The 21,962-nt window shown below is 40.2% G+C and overlaps 1 protein-coding gene across 2 annotated transcripts in view; it reads right to left on the minus strand.

Annotated features, from left to right (window-relative positions):
• Nucleotides 1-21,962, minus strand: part of EIF2B3 (eukaryotic translation initiation factor 2B subunit gamma) — a 126,197-nt gene that overhangs the window by 69,447 nt on the left and 34,788 nt on the right. For both annotated transcript variants that reach the window (XM_032247371.1, XM_032247370.1), the window contains exons 4-5: nucleotides 15,401-15,560; nucleotides 653-764 (exon numbers count right to left, since the gene is read on the minus strand). In XM_032247371.1, the coding sequence (XP_032103262.1) occupies nucleotides 653-764; nucleotides 15,401-15,560 (272 nt within the window). The remainder of the gene's footprint in view (nucleotides 1-652; nucleotides 765-15,400; nucleotides 15,561-21,962) is intronic.

Consider the following 21,962-nt stretch of genomic DNA (forward strand, 5'->3'; position numbering starts at 1 on the left):
GGCCACTTAGAATGGGCGAGGTGCGGTGGCTCACGACTGTAATCTCAGCACTTTGGGAGGCCAAGGCAGGCGGATCACTTGAGGTCAGGAGTTTGAGACCAGCCTGGCTGACACGGTGAAACTCCGTCTCTACTAAAAATACAAAAATTAGCTGGGCGTGTTGGTGCATACCTGTAATCCCAGCTACTCAGGAGGCTGAGGCAGGAAAACCACTTGAACCAGAGGTTGCGGTGGGCCAAGACTGCACCACTGCACTCCAGTCTGGGTGGCAGAGAGAGACTCCGTCTCAAAAAAAAAAAAAAAAAAAAGTTAGAATGGTACATTTTATGCTATGTGTTTTTGTAACCACTTTTTTTTTTTTTTTTTAAAAGGGGGTTTTATAACACTTCGGAAAGACAGTCCTGTTCTCCCCACAGCTGCTTTGCCTTACTCTTATGCAGGATTTGGCTCTACCTTGGCAAGAAAAGACAGGGAAACAGGCTTACGCAGTGAAGAAAAGCCTTCATCCTGTCTCATGGGAAAAACATCACATACTTTTGTCAGTTTCACACAGTATAATCTAGTTTTCATTCCCTCTTTCCCATCCACTGGGTGGTTTTATTTTGTTTTAAGACAAGGAGAATTGCCAGAAGAAAAAAACCCTAGGGCTTACTTCTGTAGGATGGATCCCTTAATGACCAGTTCTTCATCCAAGTCCGCTTCATTAGCCATGAAGAGCAGCCTCTTTCCTGTGCTGTCCACTCCAATGAAGTCACGCTGCTCCACTGAATCATCCAAAAGAAAAAAAAATCAAATAAAGCCATTTGCCCTGCAAGCATGACTAAGCCAGGGAACAGAATATCTGCTTAGTGCTGTTGGGACCAATACAGGATTGAAGGGTGGGTGCAGTGGCTCACGCCTGTAATCCCAACATTTTGGGAGGCCAAGGTGGGTGGATCATAACATCAGGAGTTCAAGACCAGCCTGACCAACATGGTAAAACCCCGTCTCTACTAAAAATACAAAAATTAGCCAGGTGTGGTGTCGTGTGCCTGTAGACCCAGCTACTGAGGAGGCTGAGGCAGGAGATTCGCTTGAACCTGGGAGATGGGGGTTGCAGTGAGCCGAGATCGCACCACTGTACTCGTGCCTGGGTGACAGAATGAGACTCCGTCTCAAAAAATAAATAAATAAATAAATAAATAAATAAATAACTTTATTTATTTAGATCACTCCATTTTTTTAAAAAAGAATTTTCTGTCTGCAAATAATAACCTAGGTCTTCTTACTGTGGAAATGGGACTAATATTATTTAAAGTAATCTACATTCAACCAACATTAACTACAGACACTAGATTCTATGCTATGCATAAGGCATTTAAGAAAAAGTGTTTGGGAGGCCGAGGCGGGTGGATCATGAGGTCAAAAGATTGAGATCACCTTGGCCAACATTGTGAAGCCCTGTCTCAACTAAAAATACAAAAAAAAAAAAAAAAAAAGTAGCTGGGTGTGGCCTGAGCTGGTAGTCCCAGCTACTCGGGAGGCTAAGGCAGGAGAATTGCTTGAACCCGGGAGGCAGAGGTTGAAGGGAGCTGAGATCTCACCACTGTACTCCCCAGCCCGGTGACAGAGTGAGACTCTGTCTTAAAAAAAAAACAACAAAAGTGCATGTTTTATTATATGTGAAGAGTTCTCAGTAGACAATGATCTTACAGGCTGCTATATTATTGCTGTTTTCTATGTCATACTTCTCTTCTCCAACTAGATTGTAAACTCTTCAAAGGCAGGCTTCTGATTCTTTTATATTTCCCATAAATCTTGTACAGTGTTACATACTTAATAATATGTGCTACTAATTTCTGTACAGTATCTATAGCTTACAGAAACATTTTCACACAGTGACAAAATAGCATAAGGATTAAAAACAGAACTTCTAGAGCCAGACAGCTCAGCCAATTACTAGTTTATGTTAGGGCAAGTTACTTAACCTCTCTGTTCCTCAGTTTCATCTATAAAATGGGGATAATAATAGTGTTTGCCTCACAGGTTTATTATGCAGATTAAATGTATTAGTATTTGTAAAGCATTTATAATAGTGTTATTAATTAAAACATTAAATAAAATGTTAAGTTAAAAAAATTAAACAGGCTAGGCACAGTGGCTCACCCCTGTAATCCCAGCACTTTGGGAGGCCCAGGCGGGTGGATCACAAGGTCAAGGGATTGAGACCATCCTGGCCAGTGTGATGAAACCCCATCTCTACTAAAAATACAAAAACTAGCTGGGTGTAGTGTGCGCCTGTAGTCCCAGCTACTTGGGAGGGTGAGGCAGGAGAATTGCTTGAATCTGGGAGGCGAAGGCTGCAGTGAGCTGAAATCAAGCCACTGCACAGAGCAAGACTTCGTCTCAAAAAAAAAAAAAAGTAAACAAAATACATCCTCTAATTTAACCCTCATGACAACCAAATGAAGCAATGCTTCAACACCTCTTTATAAAAGAGAAACAGAAAGTTTAGCTCTAGGAAAAATGAGATCTATAAAGATGAATTTGCTTCCTACTGACAGACAATGGCTGCTAAGTTAACAGAATTTGTTTCACTGTTGGCTAAAGCTGCCTGTATACCTACAACCAAATATATTATTCAATTGTGTGATATGTTTAGCTCAGGCACTTGAAACCATTCAAGATCACCAATCAGATGGTCTCTGGTCATCTTATATGCAGTGTTTGAATATAAATGAGGAAAAAAATTTTGAAAAATTATATGTTGGTGTTTTTTGTTCAATAACCAAGTGAAATTCAAAAAAGGAAGGGCAAATATTGCCAATCTGAAGCTAAATTTTGCAGAGAATTCTAAATGCCACATAGCAGCTTAGACATATATCAATTTATAGATTACATGGAAACTCGAGAATGTAACAGTCTGTAAAGGTCTCATTATAAGCCAGCCATTTAAAAAAGAAACACAGAGATGTTATTTTTGGATATAATTTGGAATGCTTACCCTACCCAAGTCCTAAGGCTCACAGAAACCTTGAATCACTGACGTCCTGGGAGCAATAATTCCCAGCCAGCCAATTTTTCAGCTATGTTGCACGTTAGTCACATTTCTCTCCCTCTCAGACCCTCCACCTTGTATTACTTCTTTGCAGCTATCATAGTAACTGGGACTTCAGAATGTGATACAAATTATAGATACTTGGAAAGGTTTCTTTCTGTTCTGCTTTAGTAAAATGAATTTCACTTTGGGAGCAGAGTAGTTAACTATAGATTGTCTTCCTATGAAGAAAGACTACGCAAACTTAAAAAAGCAGATAAAACTAAACTTCTATTTTAAAAAATCTGTCATATTCAAGTATTCACGTTTTTTCCTCTAGTTGATTTTTACTTCTCTGATTCTTCTGTCTTATTTACAGGCATTTGCTTATCCTTTCATTCCTTTATTCAACCAATAAATATGTTTGTACACCTACCCTATGGCAGGTGCTATATCTAGAGTTGGGAATTCCAACTTATTTTATGAGGCCAGCATGATCCTGATGCCAAAACCAGGCAAGGATATTATGAGAAAGAAAAATTAGGCAAATTTATTCATTAGCAAGTCAAAATAGAATATTGAGTAAATTAAAAAAGGTCACAAACTTGTTGGAGCTCCTCCCATCCAAAGGAAAGGTCAATTCCCTATCCTTTATATCTGGGCTTGCTCAGTAACTAGCTTTGAACTAACAGAGTGAAGCTGAAGTGACAGTGTGTGTTCTGAGTTTAGGCCTCAAGAGACTTTGTAGGCTTCTGGTGTCATTCTTAGAACCTGCTGTTGCTACCATGTAAACAAGCCTAGGCTACCCCCTGGATGGTAAGAGACTAGATGAAAAGAAAAATTCAGCTGTCAAAGCCGAGGCTCTCTCTCACTATATATATATTTTTTGGAGGTGCAGTCTTGCTCTGCTGCCCAGGCTGAAGTGCAATGGTGTGATCGTGGCTCACTGCAACCTACACCTCCCAGGTTCAAGCAATTCTCCTGCCTCAGCCTCCCAAGTAGGTGGGACCACAGGCATGTGCCACCATGCCTGGCTAATTTTTGTATTTTTAGTAGAGATGGGGTTTTGCCATGTTGGTCAGGCTGGTCTCAAACTCCTGACCTCAGGTGATCCACCTGACTCCCAAAGTGCTCAGATTACAGGCGTGAGCCACTGGGCCCAGCCAAGGCTGTAAACATATTAATGAGCTCAATTATGGGAGACTAAGATAAGAATGATAGTTGCCTCCTGGTATTCACATCCTTGTGTATCCCTTCTTCGTGAGTGTGGGCTGGCCTAGTGACGTGCTCCTAACCAACAGAACGTGGCAAAGGTAATAAAATGTTATTTCTATAATTAGGTTATATAAGATTGTGACTTTTTTCTAGAAGAGTCTCTCCCTTGCTGGCTTTGATGAAGTAAGTTTCCATGTTGGAAAGGCCTAAGTGATAAAGAAAGAAGGGTAGCTTCTGGCCAACAGCTTGGTGGAAACTGAGGCTCAGTCCAACAGTCCTTAAGGAAATTAAATTCTCCCAATAACCAAGTAAGCTTGGAACCTAATCCCTTCCCAGTTAAGCCTTCAGATGAGACTCTGGCCCTAGCTGACATCAACAGCCTTCTGAAAGACGCTGGAGGACCCAGCTAAGCCACACCTGGATTCTTGGCCCACAGTGTTGTTTTAAACTGTTAAATGTGTGGCAACTTTTATAAGTAATGAATTGTTAATACACTAGCTGATATCACTCGAACAGAGATGAGCCATCTCAACTACACTTAGGCCAAACTGCCAACCTACAGACTCATAAGCAAATAAATGTTTGTTATTTTAAACCACTAGAGTTTAGAAATGTTTGTTATGTAGTAAAAACTAATACAATGTGTGAAAGGACACAAGCCATAACCAAGTTGGGTTTATCCCAGGTATCATCACATCATCAGAGTGAAAGAGAAAAACCGTATGACCACTTGAATAGATGCGGAAAAAGCATCTGATAAAATTTGTATACTTAGGCAAAGAAACTCCCAATAAATCAGAACTAGAAAGGAACTTTTTCAATCTGATGACCTATACAGTACATATAAAAATGTATAGTAGGCTGGGCGTGGTGGCTCATGCCTATAATCCTAGCATTTTGAGAGGCCAAGGCAGGTGGGTCATTTGAGGCTAGGAGTTTGAGACCAGCCTGGCTAACATGGCGAAACCCTGTCTCCACCAAAAACACAAAAATTAGTCGAGCATGGTGGTACATGCCTGTAATCCCACCTACTTGGGAGGCTGAGGCAGGAGAATTGCTTGAAACCAGGAGGCGGAGGTTGCAGTGAGTCAAGACTGGGCCACTGCACTCTAGCCTGGGTGACAGAGACTGTCTCAAAACAAACACATATCTATAGTAAACATCGTTTTAACTGGAAAGATGTTGAAAATATTCCTTTTAAAATCAGGAATGAGAAAAGGGTGCCAACTGGCATCATTTGTATACATAATTTTATTGTAGGTCCTGGCCAGCACAGTTAAGACAAGAAAAAGAAAGTAGAAACGTAGACTACGGGGGTTGAGGGGAGCGTCTATGGTCATAGCACCCTGAAGGTATCTGATCTCATCTGATCTATGCAGGGTCAGGCCTAGTTAGTACTTGGATGGGAGTCTGCTTGGGAATACCATGTGACAAAGGTTTAAAAAAAAAAAAAAGACTACTGTGAGACTTTGGTCAAAGAATACAAAATTTCACTTAGAAAGGAGGAATAAGTTCACAAAGAGACTTAATACAACCGGTAATTAGTTAGTAACAATGTATTGTAGTCTTGAAAATTCCTAAGAGAATAGATTTTAAGTGTTCTCACTTGAAGAACTTTGGAAACAGATCCTATAAGCTCCCCCTCCCACCCCAAGAAAAAAAGAGGAAAAAAAAGGAGGCTTCATGCAAAGAATCAAGAATCAGAATGATGTTGGACTTCTTAATAGAAAAGTTAGAAGAGAGTAAAAACAAAACAAAAACCTTCAAAATTTTGTGGTGATATGATTTCCAAGAGAAGTTTATATTCAGCCAAAATATCAAACAAATATGTGGGCAGAATAAAGACATTTTCAGGGATGCAAAAGCTCAAAAACTTACTTCTCACGGGCCAGGCGCCATGGCTCATGCCTATAATCCCAGCACTTTAGGAGGCCAAGGTGGGCAGATCATGAGGTCAGGAGATCGAGATCATCCTGGACAACATGGTGAAACCCTGTCTCTACTAAAAATACAAAACTTAGCTGGGTGTGGCGGCATGTACCTGTAGTCCCAGCTACTCGGGGGGCTGAGGCAGGGGTATGGCTTAAACCGGGGAGGCGGAGGTTGCACAGTACTGAGATCACACCACTGCACTCCAGCCTGGCGACAAGGAAAAAAAATTTACTTCTCGCAACTTTTATCTTAGGAGGCTTCCAGAGGACATGTCCTACAGAAAATGTGGATATAAATTAGAAAAAGAAGAAAATAAAGAAAATATGAGGCTCAAGACATGACAGTGAAGGGTGAACCTAAAAAGTAAGAAAGAGGAAATTTAGGTTCAACATATGACAGTGACGGGTGAACCTAAAATGACAGCTCTATAGTAGGGCAACTCACTCAGATTAGAAAAGCTTTAGGAGAGGTACCTTGAAGAATTTGAGAAAGAGAAAAGTAATCATATACTACAAGGCTCAACTGTGAATACTATTTATACAGTCATGATAATGTAAACATAAAATATTCAGTTAATCAACGATACAATATAAACAATTGTATTAGAAAATTGGGCCGAATACAAGTTTGCACACATGTAGTGGGGGCAGAGCATGTGGTAAAATAGAACCAAATCTTTACATTCCATGGTAAGAAGCGAATAGATAATTCTTAAAGCCAAAAAAATTAAGACACAGCAAATGAAAGCATATTTGGAGATATGGAGTTAAATGCCAAAAAATTAGCTAAAAATGTTGAAAGTGATGATCTCTAAGTGGGGTGAGGATAGATAGGGTGAGGAGCTGCTACTTATTATAATATACCTAAAATAATTAAATACTCTTTACATTTGGGGCATATTAAACTTTGATAAAGATAAAAACTAAATTCAAAAAAGAAATAGAAAATACAGGTTATGGAATCAGAAGGTATGGGTTTGATTTCTTACCACTTACCACTGATGTGATCTTGAGCAACTGTCCACAAAATGCTATTAGAAAATAAATGGGTTAAAAAACAAAACAAAACAAAAACTTGGCAAATAAGAAAATTATCTAACCTTCTTCAAGATTTTGCCTTGAGAGCAAATCTTGATTTTCTTTGTTTCCCATGTAGAATTAACAGAGAATTTATATATAGTATGTCCTAAATTCATTTATTGCATTAAAATTTAATGCACTTCTAAATCAAGAATCTGACTTCACACCAATTACCCTGCCCTCCACATAAGTAAATTGTTTACTAACATGTTACCAAATATCATGCCATTAAATAAATTTTCCTATAACTGAATGAGACATTAAATTGATCACTGCATTTTGCATACGCTCCTATTTTTATACTTAGCACATTGTGATTTATGAATCCTAGAATATTTAAATTTATTCCTGGCTGCGTATGGCGGCTCACTCCTATAATCCCAGCACTTTGGGAGGCTGAGTCGGGGGGATCGCCATGAGCCCAGGAGTTGAAGGCTGCAGTGAGCTGTGCTTGCACCACTGTGTTCTAGCCTGGGTGACACAGCGAGAGTCTGTCTCAAAAAAAACAAAAAACCAAAACTAAAAAAGAAACTTACTTCTGGGCTGGGCACTGTGGCTCACGCCTGTAATCCCAGCCCTTTGGGAGGCCAAGGTGGGCAGATTACGTGAGACCAGGAATTCAAGACCAGCCTGGCCAACATGGTGAAACCTCGTCTCTACTAAAAAATATACAAATATTAGCTGGGTGTGGTGGTGATCACCTGTAATCCTAGCTACTCAAGTGACTGAGGCACGACAATCGCTTCAACACGGGAGACGGAGGTGGCAGTGAGCTGAGATTGTGCCACTGTGTTCCAGACTGGGTGACAGAGTGAGGCTCTGTCTTAAAAAAAAAAAATTATATTTTGAGTATCTAGGAATTTCAAGTCCCTTCAAATTATTTTTAAAAATGAGGTGGGATTCATAATCGCCTTCGTTGAGAGTTAAAAAAAAAATGGAGTGGGATTTGGAAGACTGAGAAGAGGAAATAGCTGATGCAGAAGCCCAAACAGGATTTTTTGGTGGTACAGCTTCAAGAGAACTAAAGAAGGCTGTAGCGAAAGAAATGCTGCACAGGCTCAGAACTGCCTGCCAACATCTGTCGGTGCAGAGGGAGCTAAGCCGATTAAGAGGTGACAGCCAAGTAAGAGTTTGCACTCGTGGTTCTGCAGTACATTAACATGTACTGATTCTAGTCTGGATGAAGGCCATGTAACTCTGAGAACTGAGGAGTTTGAGAAATACTACAGTGGATTGGATGGGTTAAATAAAAGTTTCTTAGAACATTTTCTATTTCAAGTATTCCAAGACACATAGTGGGACTATAGAGACAATAGTCAATAATTTGTGTCATTAAATCATAATAGTATTAAATAATTACACAGAGGAATGTACAGGAAAAAAAGCCCCCTAGTAAACATATTATCTGCAATAAAGCAATATAAATATATTATCTTCTCACTAAAATTGAGAGGAAAGTTTAAAGTTTCTAACAAGGGATGAAAAACAAATTATTTTTATATATTATTGCAAGTTTCAGATATACGTGTATATACGGCATCACTGAAATTCTCTTCATATGTATTGTCATTACTGTTTGATTTTTGTGAATGTAAACAATTACAGACGTGAGGCTTTTATAAATTCTTTTTTTTTGGAGATGGAGTCTTGCTCTGTCACCCAGGCTGAAGTGCAGTGGCATGATCTCGGCTTACTGCAACCTCTGCCTCTGGGGTTTAAGCAATTCTCCTGCCTCAGCCTCCCGAGTAGCTGGGACTACAGATATGCACCACCACACCCAGCTAATTTTTTGTAATTTTAGTAGAGACGAGGTTTCACCATGTTGGTCAGTCTGGTCTGGAACTCTGACCTCAAATGAGCTCCTCCTAAAGCGCTGGGATTACAGGCATGAGCCACTGTGCCCAGCCTATAAATTCTTTTAAGAACACAGTACCTAATCTAATTTTCCCCAGCAGGTTTCAAGTTTCTTAAAATGACCTATGACTGGGAAGAGTACCATGAACGCTTGTTTGTGTACCCTTGAAGGTAGGGATACTGTGGTGTTTTGGGGTTTTTTTTTCCATTTCTATAGTCTTGGTGCCTAGTTCAGGAGTTGGCACAACACATACTCAGCAACTGTGTTAAACTGATCTCTTCACCCTTTCACTCAGTAAGTAGTATCAAGCAATGGGGAGACAATGGCTGAATAATAATGGTATCTACTGCTGAAAAAAATCAGGAAATGAGATTTCTCAGAGTTTAGAACCCCATTTCCCTGCACAGCCTTAGCTGGGTTTCTGGGTCTTGTTTACACTTCTAAGTTGTCCATTTTTTTCCTGAGAAGTTAGTACCTTCTATTTTTTTTTTCTTCAAAAGTTGGTACCTTCTAGAAAACTCTAGTAATTTGCCCAAGATCCCACAGTTTGAATCACTAGAAAAGTTACATGTGGGTTGGGCACAGTGGCTTACGGCTGTAATCCTCACACTTTGGGAAGCCTTAGGCAGGTGGATCACTTGAGGTCAGGAGTTTAAAACCAGCCTGGCCAACATGGTGAAAACCTGTCTCTACTAAGAATATATATAAAAAAAAAATTAGCTGGGCCTGGTGGCAGAAGCCTGTAATCCCAGCTACTCGGGAGGCTGAGGCAGGAGAATCGCTTGAACCTGGGAGGCAGAGGTTGCAGTGAGCCAAGATTGCGCCATTGCATTCCAGCCTGGTTGATAGAGTAAGACTGTTTAAAAAAAAAAAAAAGTTACATGTTACATGTGAGTCTTCCAAAGAGACTTGTCTAGACATTTGTCACTATGAGTTTCCTTTCAAACTTACAAGCTATTACGGCAAAAATGCAAAGAAAAAAACTCTGATGGTCTGTGGTTTTTAAACCACTGCCATTTTACATGAAATAAATATGTGATACAGAATGTTTACAAAATTATTAAATGAGATTTGTTAAGTTTCAGAACCAAATTACAATAAAAATTACAAATTATTAAGCATCTACTATCTTTCAGGTAATGAATGGGCCACATGCTTTATAAACACGTCACTTAATTCTCACAAAAATCCTGAAAGGATTCAGGCTCATTTTGCAACAGAAGAAAATAAAATTCATGAAGATCAAGGTAATTTGCCCAAGATCCCACAGCTTTTGAGCACTGAAATCCAGTCTGAACTCTAGACCTTGTGCTCTTAACAATCATGGTACAGCACTAGGTATTTAGTTAAAAATCTCAAAATCATTTCTAAACATAAAATTAATAGGCAATGTAGTTAGTATCAGTCTGCTAGATCCATATTGCTAAAAGCATTACAAGCTCATGTACTCTTGTAATACCTACTCATGAATTTAACTACTGCTCAGACTGTCATCTTTAGGATTTTAAACTGCTGGTGCTCAGGTCCACCTTCACTTACCTGGGGGGTGAGAAGAGCTGCCTTTATAAGCAGGCCATTCAATAATATTTATTGATTGCTTACCATGGGCCATAACTGGGCCAGGTGCTGGGAATAAAATAAATAAAACAGAAATGATCTCTTCCCTCATAGAGCTTATAGTCCAGTAGGGGAAAGAGTAAATAAGAGAGCAGGCTGATATATATAGGCAAACAAAAGGACATACCTTACGCTAAAAGGTCAGGAAAGGCCTTTCTTAGAAAATAACTTGAAGGCTAAGCTGGATTTGGAATATATGTGTTGGGAGGAGAAAGGGGCTGGAGAGCATTTCAGGCAAGGAAGCTGTGTAAAGACTTGCAGCAGGAATCAAATACTCCAAAAAGTCTAAACATGAATTTGATCCTGCCCTCTTTAGTACCTACATCTCCCATAAATCTTCTGAGAAGAAAGTGGCAAGGGGAAGAAAAGTGGCTTCAGAAACATCTAGACATTAGCCATTCCCCTATAAGTTAGTAAGAACAGCATTTGAGAAAGTTGGGTCTAGAAGTCTAGTCTATTAAATATCTGGGAAAGTAGACTGCAGTCTGTCTGGCACACAACAGCAGCCAAGAGGCATGCCAAATATACAATCTGAAAAGCTTAGGATTATTTAAAAAATGCTTATGATTGAAATGCATAGCATTCTATGGGGGGGAATTTAAAACTCAGTTATTTAGGTGAACCTTAGCCTTCAAATATAACAAAATACAGATATTGAGGAGTTCAAAATTTCATGTTAAGAATGAAAACTAGGCTGGGTGTGGTGGCTCACGCCTGTAATCCCGGCACTTTGGGAGGCTGAGGTGGGTGGATCACGAGGTCAGGCGTTCAAGACCAGCCTGGCCAACATGGTGAAACCCCGTCTCTACTAAAAATACAAAAACTAGCCAGGCGTGGTGGCGGGCACCTGTAATCCAACCTACTTGGGAGGCTGAGGCAGGAGAATCGCTTAAACCCAGGAGGCAGAAGTTGCAGTGAGCCAACAGTGCATCATTGCACTCCAGCCTGGGAGACAGAGCGAGACTCTGTCTCAAAAACAACAAAAAAAGAATGAAAACTTGACCCAGGTCTGATGGCTGGTACCTGTAACACCAGCTACTTGGGAGGCTGAGGTGAAAGGACTGCTTCAGGTCAAGAGTTTGAGACCAGCCTAGGCAACATAGCAAGACCTAATCACTCTCTTTTTTTTTTTTTTTTTTTGGACATAGAGTCTCACTCAGTTACCCAGGCTGGAGTTCAGTGGCATGATCATGGCTCACTGCAGCCTCGACATCCTGGGCTCAAGCAATCCTCCCACCTCAGCCTCCCAGGTAGCTGGGACTACAGGCTCACATGCCACCATGCCCAGCTAATTTTTTAAAAATTGTTTATAGAGATGGAGTTTCACCATGTTACCCAGGCTGGTCTCAAACTCCTGAGCTGAAGCCATCCATCTGCCTTGGCTTCCCAAAGTGCTAGGATTACAGGCCTGAGCCATTGTGCCCCCTGTCTCTTTAAAAAAAGAAAGAAAGAAAGAGGCCAAGTGCAGTGGCTCACGCCTGTAATCCCAGCACTTTGGAAGGCTGAGGCAGGCAGATTGCTTGAGCTCAGGAGTTCGACGCCAGCCTGGACAACATAGTGAAACCTGTCTCTACAAAAAATACAAAAAGTTAGCCAGGCATGGTGGTGTGTGCCTATAGTCCCAGCTACTTGGGAGGCTGAGGTGGGAGGATTGCTTGAGCCTGGGAAGTGGAGGTTGCAGTGAGCCAAGATTGAGCTACTGCACTCCAGCCTCAGCAACAGAGTAAGACCCTTTCTGAACGAAAGAAAGAAAGAGAGAGAGAGAGAGAGAGAAGGAAAGAAGGGAGGAAGGAAGGAAGGAAGGAGAAAGAAAGAGAGAGAAACGAAAGAAAGAGAGAGAGAGAGAGGGAGGGAGGGAAGGAGGGAGGGAAGAGGAGGGAAGGGAAGGGAGGAAAGGAAGGAAAGGAAGGAAAGGAAAGAAAGGAAAGAAAGAAAGGCGGAGGGCTGGGTGTGGTGGCTCACGCCTTTAATCCTAGCACTTTGGTAGGCTGAGGCGGGCAGATCATGAGGCCCAGGAGTCCCAGACCAGCCTGACCAACATGGTGAAACCCTGTCTCTACTAAAAACACAAAAATTAGTCAGGTATAGTGGCGGGTGCTTGTTAATTCCAGCTACTTGGGAGGTTGAGGCAGGAGAATGGCTTGAATTCAGGAGGTGGAGGTTGAGGTGAGCTGAGATCATGCCATTGCACTCCAGCCTGGGCAACAAGAGTGAAACTCTGTCTCAAAAAAAAAAAAAAAAAAAAAAAAAAGAAAGAAAGAAAGGCCGGGTGCAGTGGCTCACACCTGTGATACAAGCACTTTGGAGGCCAAGGTGGGCGGATCACCTGAGGTCGGGAGTTCAAGACCAGCCTGACCACCATGGTGAAACCCCGTCTTTATTATAAAAAAAAAAAAAAAAAGAAAGAAAGGAAAGAAAGGAAGAAAGAAAGAGAAAGAAAAAGAAGAAAGAAAGATCCTCTTAAAACATGAATGTACTCTAATTATGACATTATCTTGTTTACTTCAACAGCTGCCCACTGTTTTGGGCATAGAATTCAAACTCTTTCATCCGATATCTGGCTTCTCCAGTCCTATCAGCTTCCCTGCCTCCCATACTCACATTCCAACTCTAGAAAGTTACCAGCATACAACATACATTTTCAAAGAGAATAAAGAATCCAGCTTAAAGGAACTTCCACTGGCCAAACTGACAATTTAAATATGAAAATATTTTTCAATGGATGGTAGGTAACAGTTACAGTTAATTTAAAATAGAGTTATGTTGTAAATATTGTTGACAATAGAGTATTATACATTTCAAAATTGCTAAGAGAGTAAATTTCAAATATTCTCACCATGAAAAATCTTAGTATTTGAGGGATGGATATGTTAACCCGTTTGATTTAATTATTCCACATTATATGTATAAATTATAACATCACTTTGTACCTCATAAATATATATACTTATAAATTATTGATATATAATAAAAGGGAAGGGTGAAAACCTGTGCATTTATAATGATACTTAAGAGATAAATATATATAAAGTATATTAAAAGTTCTATCAATGCCTATGAAAAGGGAGAAAATTTAAAGAAAAGTTCTAATGACAAGAAGCATAATAAGTTGATTTTTAAAAATGATTTTTATATATAAAGTACAGACAAAGGAAACAAAAAATTCATTATAAAACATATATCTGTTTATAAAATCTGGATATATATTTGTTTCTACCTGTGTAGGCAGAAAAGAACTAATATAGGGAATTGTAAGTAAACCAGACCTTTCAAAAGCAGAAACTATATAAAGAACAGAAAGATTGATCAGCATGAGTATCATTACATAATGATAATGTAGAAAAAATATCCCACAATTAATCTGCACCAGTGATCATCTGAACCACAAAAAGCAACTAGAAACAAGTTTCAATGCTATACTGGAAAATTATAATTTAACCAAATGTTCTAAAGAGGAGAGCTAAAAATATTAATTATTCGAATCCTAAGTATGAAGGCTCTAAATGGCTCTATTAATAATAGCAAGATATTAATATGCTATACATAGTCTAATAATTATAACAGAATATGCCAGTATGTAATAATGACAAGATAATGGGTTACATAATGCTGGCAAAGCAAAACTTAAAGAATACATCATTCCAGAGGACAACTTCAAGGAAAAAAAAATACATCATTCAGGAAAAACTAAAATCCATGAAAGGACTACCAGAATCCTAGGAAAATAAGCATCAAAATAAGAATGTTATAATCCTAGGAATATAAGCACGATTAACAACTATCACATTTATTGGTCATTTAGGGTGACTGAAGCATTCAAGAGAACCAGCCATACTAAATTTGTGATAGTAATTCCTTTTTTTTTCCCAAGAAGAAATCTTGCTCTGTCGCCTAGGCTGGAGCACAGTTGGCACAATTTTGGCTCACTGCAACTTCTGCCTCCTGGGTTCAAGCAATTCTCCTGCCTCAGCTTGCCAAGTGGCTGGGATTACACGTGTTGCCACCATGCCTGGCTAATTTTTGTATTTTTAGTAGAGACGGGGTTTCACCATGTTGGCCAGGCTGGTCTCAAACTCCTGACCTCATGATCTGGCCTCCCAAAGTCCTGAGATTACAGGTGTGAGCCACTGCGCCCAGCTGTAACTTTAATTCTTTAAAGGTATCTAATTAAATCTGTAATTGAAGTTTATTTATTTATTTAACTTTATTTTTTTTAGATGCTGCCATCACACCTGGCTAATTTTTCTATTTTTAGTAGAGACAGGGTTTCGGCATGTTGGCCAGGCTAGTCTCAAACTTTTGATCTCAGGTAATCTGCCTGTCTTGGCCTCCCAAAGTGCTGGGATCACAGGCGTGAGTCACCGAGCCTGGTCTGTTTTTAAAAGTTAATTTTAAATTAGATTTTTTTTGTTTGTTTCTTATACTCATTCAATTATTTGAGCCTTAAATACAATGCAAATAGTTCTGAATGCTCCTCTCTGCATATGAAAGGACATTAAAGAATCTAATCAATCGGTATAAGTATTTTCCACTCAGGGACTGTATCTTATTTGACTTTATGTCACCAACTCCTAGCACACTATCTGTGGTGTATAGTAGATTCTTAAATGTTTTTTCAGGGAAAACATGAGTGACAATAATAATTATGAAAACCCAATGAACAAAACAAACTCCAGTCTTCCTTACCTGCTTTTTTTTTCCCCTTTTGACCGGGAACAGGTTCTGTGCTATCTTGGCCTTTTCTCATCAACATAGCAAGTGACGCATCGTAAGCTCTAAACAGGTCCACAACCTCATGTAAGGCAACATCTGTTATCAGATCACAGCTCAGGACCAGCACATCTGTCTGTTAAATGGAGATGGGAAAAGTCAATATCATAAAGGACAATGGATTATACAAATCATCACAGGACAAAATTATGATGGATTAAAAACACACAAATCAGACAATACTCTTCCAACATTTTTCATAGCAAAACAAGTAAAATAAATAGGGTTGTTCTAATTGATTATGCTGGTATAGGGTCTGGAATCTCTACCTCTCCCTTGTGTACCTCAGGAACTGTATGGGCCGTCCCTGAGACACCTCTGGAACCCTAGGTTCTAAAAACAGTCTGAAAACCACCACATTGTCTATTTCTATGACTATGGAATATATGATCTTATATTTACACATCTTTTTGTAGTTTAAAAAAGCATTTTCACATAGTTTGATGATTTAATATGGTAAAGAACAACCACTTTACTATGGTACTAGGAAACAACAGGATGAACATAATACAATGCCTCATTCTTAGGGAACTTAACGTTCTATAGTAATTACAACATAACCTCAGGTACGTACAAGGTACCCATTCAATCTTACAAGAATATCATAAGAATGACAGAATGGCATTGTTATTATTAACATTATTGGTCTCTATTTTTATAGATGAGAAAAGTAAGGCCTATTACCAGGGTCTGACACACAGTAGGCATTTAATAATTGTTTAACAAATAAAAGAATAAATCAATGAAGAAAAGGTTTTCTCATATTGGTTGGCTTTCTGATCATAATTTTTTTTTTCAGACAGGGTCTCACCCTGTCACCCAGGCTGGAATGCAATGGTATGGTCACAGCTCACTGCAGCCTCGACCCTCCAGGCCCAAGTGATTCTCCTGCCTCAGCCTCCCAAGTAATATAAGTGTCACCACACCTGGCTAATTTTTACATTCTTCTGTAGAGACGGGGTCTCCCTATGTTGCCCAGGCTAGTCTCGAACTCCTGGGCTCAAGTGAGCCACCCATCTCGGCCTCCATATATATATATATATATATATATATATATATATATAAAAATTTTTTTTTTAGACAGGGTCTTGCTCTGTCACCCAGATCGGAATGTAGTGGCATGATCATGGCTACTGTGGCCTCAACTTCCTGGGCTGAAGTTATCCTTCCACCTCAGCCTCCCTAGTATCCTGGACTACAGGCGTGCACTACCACACCAGGCTAATTTTTATTTCTATTTTTAATAGAGACATGGTCTTTCTATGTTTCCCAGGCTGGACTCGAACTCCTGGGCTCAAGAGATCTGCCTGCTTTGGCATCCCAAAGTGCTAGGATTACAGGCGTGAGCCACCGCACCTAGTGCAGAGCTGTTATTATTAGCATTTTACCAACGAAGAAACAGATTATAGTAGTTATGTAAATAAAATTTAACAATTACTAATGGCTATTTGTGTAACTAAGGAATCTGTATTACTGAATAGTATTAAAGAAATATAGTTTAGGCTGGGTGCAGTGGCTCACGCCTGTATCCTAGCATTTTGGGAGGCCGAGGCAGGCAGACTGCCTGAGCTCAGGAGTTTGAGACCAGCCTGGGCAACACAGTGAAACCCCATTTCTACTAAAGTACAAAAATTAGCCAGGCGTGGTAGCACATGCCTATAGTCTCAGCTCAGGAGACTGAGGCAGAAGAATTGTTTGGACCCAGGAGCGGAGATTGCAGTAAGCCAAGATTGTGCCACTGCACTCCAGCCTGGGAGACAGAGCAAGACTCCGTCTCCCCCATCAAAAAAAAAAAAAAAGGAGAAATAAAGAAACATAGTTTAGGGCTGGGCACAGCAGCACATGCCTGTAATCCCAGAGGTGCCTCAGTGAAAGGCAGGTTCTGAATTCCCCTTAGTGAATCAACCAGGGCAGCTCCTCTTTTACTAATTTTATTTTCTAGACTCCTCGATAAGCTTTGTCTTGGAAAACCAATTCTGCTACTTTAAAAAAGTCTAGGCTGGGCATAGTGGCTCACACCTATAATCCTAGTGGTTGGGATGTCGAGGCAGGAAGATTGCATGAGCCCAGGAGTTCAAGATTATAGTGAGCTATCATCACATCACTACACTCCTGCCTGGGTGACAATGCAAGATGCTATCTCAAAAAAAAAAAAAAAAAAAAAATGACCTGGCACAGTGGCTTGCACCTGTAAACCAATCTACTATGGTGGCTGAGGAAGAAGCATTACTTGAGGCCAGGTGTTTGAGGCTAGCCAGAGGAACTTAGCAAGACTCCATCTCTAAAAATATATAAAATATTTTTTTAAATTAGCAAATAATTTTTTTTTTGATGGAGTTTTGCTCTTGTTGCCCAGGCTGGAGCACAATGGCACAATCTTGACTCACCGCAACCTCCACCTCCCGGGTTCAAGTGATTCTCCTGCCTCAGCCTCCTGAGTAGCTGGGATTACAGGCATGTGCCACCATGCCCGGCTAATTTTGTATTTTTACTAGAGATGGGGTTTCTCCATGTTGGTCAGGCTGGTCTTGAACTCCCAACCTCAAGTGATCTGCCTGCTTCGATCTCCCAAAGTACTGAGATTATAGGCATGAGTCACTGTGCCTGGCAAATCAGCAAATAAAAATTTTTAAAAGTTAGCCAGGTGGCGTACATTTATAGTCCCAGCTACTTGGGAGGCTGAGGCAAGAGGATTGCTTAAACCTCAGAGGAGTTCAAGACTCTAGTAAGCTATGACCACTCCACTGGATTCCAGCCTGGGTGACAGAGTGAGACCCTGTCTCAAATAAATAAATAGTCTGAAAAACACTGGACCAAATTATTTTGGGTTCAAGAATAAAGTGAATATCTACAAGTGTTTTTTTGTAAGTAGTTCAAACTTTCCTAATATTTTAATTTAAAATCATGATTCCTGGTTTGGGTGGGAAAATGGATGATTTCAACTCATATTCTACTAAATCAAAGAGTCTTATTTGCTCAGAAAGTGAGACCCAACCATCAGAATGCCTTATGTTACTGCTTGAAATTTCTTTTTTTTGAGACGGAGTTTCGCTCGTTACCCAGGCTGGAATGCAATGGCGCGATCTCGGCTCACCGCAACCTCCGCCTCCTGGGTTCAGGCAATTCTCCTGCCTCAGCCTCCTGAGTAGCTGGGACTACAGGCACGCGCCACCATGCCCAGCTAATTTTTTGTAGTTTTAGTAGAGACGGGTTTCACCATGTTGACCAGGATGGTCTCGATCTCTTGACCTTGTGATCCACCCGCCTCGGCCTCCCAAAGTGCTGGGATTACAGGCTTGAGCCACCGCGCCCGGCCTGCTTGAAATTTCTTATTATGAATATAGAATCTGCACCAGAATTACCATTTCTTTTTCCATGTGTAACTTGTTATTTATAGCCTAAACAATTTCTTTTGAAGGCCTTTTAAAGTTAAGAAGTTCAAATTCGGATTATTTCCTACTCTTCTGCTTACGGCTCTCTGAATTCTTTTTAGATCTTAACTCTGAAACTAAAAAAAAAAAAAGTTCCCATAAACATCTCTTTAGGAAAAAAAAAGTCCTGCACCTGCAACTCAACACATCCAGGAAGCAGCAAACATTTAACAAATCAGACAACATAAATACAAACTGAAGAAGAAACAGCCTGCAGAATCCTACTTAAAACAATGCTTAGAAAGACAGGGGAATAAACCATTACTAAAAACATCCACAGAGTTGTCATTACAATAGTACAGAAGTTGCCCCATTTCATCATAATGAAAATGACAATTTGCTGAGGAAAAAAATCTCCTTTCTGTTTTTCTCAGTTTCTCTAATAAGATGATTGGGTTTTTTTGCAAGTTAACTGATATACAATAAATTGAACCATTAAGTGTACTCCAAAATGAAGAAAATGACTCCAATGCAGATGCCTCAGAAGTGGTAACAACGTTGTCTTGCCAAATAAATGCTGTTATCATTCAATATCTGCAAAAGTGTTTAAATCTGCCAGTACAATGAATGCCAAACAAGTCCTGCATAACTGTGAACAGGCTGTAGGCTAATTTCTCTCTGTGTTTTGATGACTTTTGCTAAACTGAATGCAAAATCCCCAAGGATCACAAGGAACAGACCCCTCCACTCAATGTCTGGTTGCCGTCTGTTCTCAGTGTGAAAAGAAAGGCACATGTCTGAAAGAACAGGGCCCAGCATACAGATAGAGGTGCTGTTCCATCAGCCCCTCTCCTGCCTCTGTTCCCATGTAAGAGTCGCTGACGCCAAACACATCTCATCCTCTTTGCACTTCTACCACTTTTAAAGGAAAGTGTTTGTTGTCTGATCAGTTTCCAAAGCTGGGAATCTGAGAAGAAGAAACAAAGGAAAGCTAAATCATATTTATACTTTCGTAATACCATTTTTTTTTTTTTTTGATACAGGGTCTCAGACTATTGCCCAGACTGGGGTACAGAGGTGTGATCATAGCTCATTGTAACCTTAAATTCTTGGGCTCAAGCATTCTATTACCTCAGCTTCCTAAGTAGCTGTGGCTACAGGCACCGCATGCCACTATGACTACTAATTTTAATTTTTTTTTTTCTTTTTATAAAGACAGGTCTCACTATGTTGCCAGAGCTGGTCTCGAACTCTTGGGCTAAGTGATCCTCCTGTCTCAGCTTCCCAAGGTGGTGGAATTACAAGCATGAGCCTCTGCGCCTGTCCTGTGTTTTTATAAAAGCTGTAATAGAAAGAAATGACCATTGTTTTGATTTTTATTTTAAAATGTAAAGTCCATTCTAGGAATGCAAATGGCTTTCTAGTAACTGGAGCCCAGAGAGAGAAAGTAGAAAAACTGATAAGATCCAGATAAGTATTTTTGATCATGTGTGACCACATGCCATGAATAAACAGGACTGTTTGGACTGAAGCAACTGTGTGTCAGAAGTGCAGTTAATTTGAAAGTTCCCTGAACATGCCAACACTCAGCTGCCTTGTGTTTCATGGGCCCAGTTCTTTTCTAATACCAACAGTATGCCTCTTTTGCAGAGACCAACTGGCCTCTCCAAAGACCTCCTTACTCGCTATTCCAATAGTCCTTGGTATGCCTCATCCCAAGCCTACTCTTCTAGAGAAGCCAGGGCAATGTCAAGGGCAGAAAGCACAACTCAGAAAGAAAGCAGAGGTGTGCACTGTTGACAATATAGACACATGCAAGGTTTCCAAGGGAAGGCAGCACTTTAGTGTTTAAAGTGTCCAAGACACCCAGGAATTCAAAATCCAAACTGCTGCCAGTTAGCCTTCACTAAAGCAAACAAATTAAGCTCAGAAAACCCAATTACCAAGCCACGGCAAAGCCCAGAAATCTCTCATTACAAGAACATTTTCGATTAAGCCAGAAGCACTGAGTAAAATTAGAGGGGGAAAAAAAAGTGAAATCAGAAAAGCGGATGTATGTGTGTGTGGCTGTAGTGGTGGGTGGGAGGTGAGGAGAGCTACTGGGAATAGCCTCTTTTCTTTTCCTGGCAGTTGTTCCATGACAGATTGTTATAAATAACACAATCTGGCAACCAATTTCTTATGACAAGGAGAAAGAAAAACACATTTACTCCCTTGGAAAAAAACTGTCAGGGCAAGGTAACTACGATGCTTTTACTCACCCAGAGCTTCCATAAATAATGGCTATGATCCAAATCACTAGCCTGCACACCACCTCTGCCCATATGGAACTCATGAATTCAGCTACTTGGTGTGACTATGAAGGTCACAATTTACATTTTCCTATGTGGCCCAATCCCAATTCAATCCCCAAGAGTAGTTTGTGTGCTTTTTCCTTTCTTCTCTTTTTTTGTAGACAAGGGGTCTACCTATATTGCCCAGGCTGGTCTCAAACTCCTGGGCTCAAGCAATCCTCCTGCCTCGGCCTCCCAAAGTACTGGGATTATATTCATGAGCCACCGCACCTGGCATAGTTTGTGTGCTTTAATGAACACCAAAGGCTAACTGCAATGGAGACCTCAGTTTTTGTTTAAAATGCTTGGAAGAGATTCCCAGTCTACAGTTCCCAAAGTGGAAGGCCAAGGGCCAACTGCTGCTTTGTTTCACTGAGGTTGGGGCAATAGGCCTAGGAAGGGAAATGATCAACTTAGTAAGAAATGTGATAATCCTTAGGCTCACAGCTAAATATCCTTCCTGTATTCCTCAGCTTAATCATGCTGTTGCTACCAGTCAGAATCTGATGCGAGAAATCTGCCCATAGTCCCCTAGTCTTCCCTTGCTGCACTGCTTTTAAGAGTTCAGGTCTCAAAATCTTTTTCCAGTCTCCTGGCTGGTGTCTCTCTTGTTCCAGTTCTCCCTTATTCTAATCCATACTCTAATTTCTACTGCATATGTCATTTCCCTGCTTAAAGACACCCTAAAACAGTATTTTCCAAACATAAAAAAGTTGAACTTATCGCCATTTACTTAACATTTTAAAATATATATACAGATCACTATGATATGAT

The sequence above is a fragment of the Sapajus apella genome, unplaced genomic scaffold, assembly GCF_009761245.1.
Source record: "Sapajus apella isolate SASKATOON/1434 unplaced genomic scaffold, GSC_monkey_1.0 scaffold62, whole genome shotgun sequence".
Lineage (NCBI taxonomy): Eukaryota > Metazoa > Chordata > Mammalia > Primates > Cebidae > Sapajus > Sapajus apella.